A 3,596-nucleotide genomic window follows, 5' to 3' on the forward strand; every position below is an offset into this window, starting at 1 on the left:
TGTCAATTATTTTTTAGTTTGCTGTAAAAGAAAACTATTGTGCCGGCTTTGTCTGTCCTTCCGCGCACTTTTTCTGTCCTGCCTCAGATCTCAAAAACTGCTGAGGCTAGAGGGCTGCAAATTAGTATATTGATCATCGACCCTCCGATCATCAAACATACAAAATTTCAGCGCTCCGGCCTCAGTAGTTTTTATTTTATTTAAGGTTAAAGTTGGCCATAATCGTGCTTCTGGCAACGATAGAGGACAGGCCACCACCGGGCCGTGGTTAAAGTTTCATGGGCCGCGGCTCACACAGCATTATACCGAGACCACCGAAAGATAAATCTATTTTCAGTGGCCTTGATTATACGCTGTAGCGGCTGTACAGAAAGCTCGATTGCGCCAAAGAAACTTCAGCGCATTTTTGACATGTTTATTTGGTGTTTTTAATATCAGCTGTAGTGTGGCAGTGACACGTTGGTGATCGCTGCCGACAACATCTGCTTCTTGATATAACTTAAAATTCCTCTCTCTCTCTCTCTCTCTCTCTCTCTCTCTCTCTCTCTCTCTTTAATTACTAGCTATGTGATCTTTTTAGTTTCTCTGGCAGCCATCTGGAGATATCAGAGTGTGTTAATAGATGTCTTTTATTGGAAAACGTGTACCTTCAGTTACTAAATCATTTGCAGCACTTAAATTAAATAAATAGCCCCATATATATATATATATATATATATATATATATATATATATATATATATATATATATATATATATATATATATATATGTTTATTATATTATATATATATATATATATATATATATATATATGTATGCTGATTCTCTCTCTCTCTCTCTCTCTCTCTCTCTCTCTCTCTCTCTCTCTCTCTCTCTCTCTCTCTCTCTCTCTCTCTCTCTGTGTGTGTGTGTGTGTTGGTCCTGTTTTCAAGTGTCTTTCATGTTTGATTTGTTAACCTTCCTTGCTCTGAATCCTACCCGAAGTGGCCAACATTTCTTGATGGCCACCTATTCAAGTAATGGCCACACACAGCGAAGCATAAAATTTACAATGGCATACCCAGAGATATAGCAGGCATGCATGTAATATATATGTATATATATGTGTATATACATATTATATATATATATATATATATATATATATATATATATATATATATATATATATATATATATATATATATGCGCATGCTATACCTCTGAGTATACAATCTGCAAATTTTATGCATCACTGGGTCTGGCCATCACTTGAATAGGTGGCCATCAAGAAATGCCATGCACTGTTTGCATGTAGCCTTTTGACCCATCCGTCGGGCAGAACTTGGAGCCAGCAATCTCATCCTAAAAAGCTGAGAGAGAGAGAGAGAGAGAGAGAGAGAGAGAGAGAGTTATTGAAAAAGACGTAAATAACAAGATTTACCCAGACACTGGAAAGACTCGTAGGCAATGTTTTTGTGGTCTGGCCAGAGGCAGTAAGAAAATGAAAATAAAAAAAGAACAAAAGAAAAATATTCCGACGTTAAAAAAGCCAACTGTCGAGCCAACTATGCATCAAATTGAATCCCTCATTATTCACGGAACGGAGACATGCAAATTTTACACTGCACTTAAGCAAAGCGTCCACCTTATGAATACTAATACGTGGCAATATACAATGTGAGTCAGGGCGAGACTCAAAATACACTTGTCGGCGTGATGCTTCATACGGACGATGTAGAGACTGAGAAGGACGATGTAGAGGTTGAGAGGGACGATGTAAAGGTTGAGAAGGACGATGCAGAGGTTGAGATGGACGGTGTAAAGGTTGAGAAGGACTATATAAAGGTTGGGAAGGACGATGTAGAGACTGAGAGGGACGGTGTAGAGGTTGAGAAGGACGATGTAGAGACTGAGAGGGACGATGTAGAGGTTGAGAAGGACGATGTAGAGACTGAGAAGGACGATGTAGAGGTTGAGAAGGACGATGTAGAGGGTGAGAAGGACGATGTAGAGACTGAGAAGGACGATGTAGAGGTTAAGAAGGACGATGTAGAGTTTGAGAAGGACGATGTAGAGACTGAGAAGGACGATGTAGAGTTTGAGAAGGACGATATAGAGGTTAAGAAGGACGATGTAGAGTTTGAGAAGGACGATGTAGAGGTTAAGAAGGACGATGTAGAGGCTGAGAAGAACGATGTGGAGTTTGAGAAGGACGATGTTGAAGTTAAGAAGGACGTTGAAGAGGTTGAGAAGGACGATGTAGAAGTTAAGGACGATGTGGAGGTTAAGAAGGACGATGTAGAGGGTGAGAAGAACGATACAGAGGGTGAGAAGGACGATGTAGAGGTTAAGAAGGACGATGTAGAGGGTGAGAAGAACGATACAGAGGGAGAGAAGGAAGATGTAGAGGAAAACAACAGGAGAATGAGACGATGTAGGAGAGACATCACACCGCACGAATTTACAATCACTAAAAGACACACAGGTGGAGCATTCACCATGGAGGACTTTTGTGTCGATATTCAAAGTTCATTGCTCGATTAATAAGCAAAATTCAGGTTGAATATGGATGCCTGCACCATATTAAGTAAAAAATTTATTAAATTGGTTTTCATATTTCACATTTTTTGGAAGTTTTGTTCAAATGTTGCAACTCAACTTTTACACTTTTCACTAAAAGAAGTTCAAAATTGGCCCATCTTCTTGACAGCATCTTAATAAAGATCATAATAATTTTATCTTCTTTAATTCTCGTGGTAATTAAACATGTTGTCTTAGGTAACACAACTATCTTCGCCTTAAAATTTTAAGGAAACAATAAAAAAAACTTTATGTTGTTTTTCCAAAGTAGAATCGAGGATGAGCCAAAATTAAGTCGAAGTTCTCTCTGGTTACCTGACTTCATTAAGTTTGTCTTGATCCACCTGTTCTCTCTCTCTCTCTCTCTCTCTCTCTCTCTCTCTCTCTCTCTCTCTCTCTCTCTCTCTCTCTCTCTCTCTGTTATGTATCCTACGTGGAGTTACTATTGACGATCTAGGAGAGCTCTGAGTCAATCCACCTCAGTTCTTGTACTAAAACACGGAGTGTCAGAGGAGATGGCCAGAACCGGGTCTTCTTTTCCCTTTCTGGGCTGGAACTCGAGCTGGTTGATTAGCCCTCTGGGATGTAGAGCTTACAACGGGAGCTGACCTAAAAGCCACGTAACCAGAGGCCAGTCCTTCGCAGCCATTTCATGGAAACCAATCAGAGAGAATCCCAACCATAAGTGAACTTAAAAGGGGTCGTAATTTGAGCGTAAAGCACCTACCAGAACCCTCCTTCGCCCTCGCAAGAATAAGAGACACTGAGTGCAAGTATTTCCTTCCTTCTGTGAGACTTGAGACCTGCGTCTGAGACTGCTCCAATCTGGTAGTCTCAGTGAGACCGTACTCCAGCAAGAGAGAGAGAGAGAGAGAGAGAGAGAGAGAGAGAGTGCCAGTGTCCCTGATTACCTAGGTCTGGAGAATGCTGATTACCACCAAGAGGGGGAGACTATTTTGTTTTTTTGTAAGAAAAACTAAATAGTGACTGATTACCATGAAGAGAGAGAGACTATTTTTCTTTTCTTTTTTT

At 40.1% G+C, this 3,596-nt stretch overlaps 1 protein-coding gene across 1 annotated transcript; it reads left to right on the forward strand.

Moving 5' to 3' along the window:
* The first annotated feature begins 1,700 nt into the window (after positions 1–1,700).
* Positions 1,701–2,528, forward strand: LOC136852160 (uncharacterized). The gene has a single exon (XM_067126602.1). The coding sequence runs from the start codon at positions 1,701–1,703 to the stop codon at positions 2,526–2,528; it is 828 nt and encodes a 275-aa protein (XP_066982703.1).
* The last annotated feature ends 1,068 nt before the right edge of the window (positions 2,529–3,596 follow it).

This window comes from Macrobrachium rosenbergii, chromosome 25 (assembly GCF_040412425.1).
Source record: "Macrobrachium rosenbergii isolate ZJJX-2024 chromosome 25, ASM4041242v1, whole genome shotgun sequence".
Lineage (NCBI taxonomy): Eukaryota > Metazoa > Arthropoda > Malacostraca > Decapoda > Palaemonidae > Macrobrachium > Macrobrachium rosenbergii.

Bases quoted from the DNA above. Each gene is read 5' to 3' on its own strand.
- LOC136852160 (XM_067126602.1), top strand. From the start codon at position 1,701: ATGCTTCATACGGACGATGTAGAGACTGAGAAGGACGATGTAGAGGTT.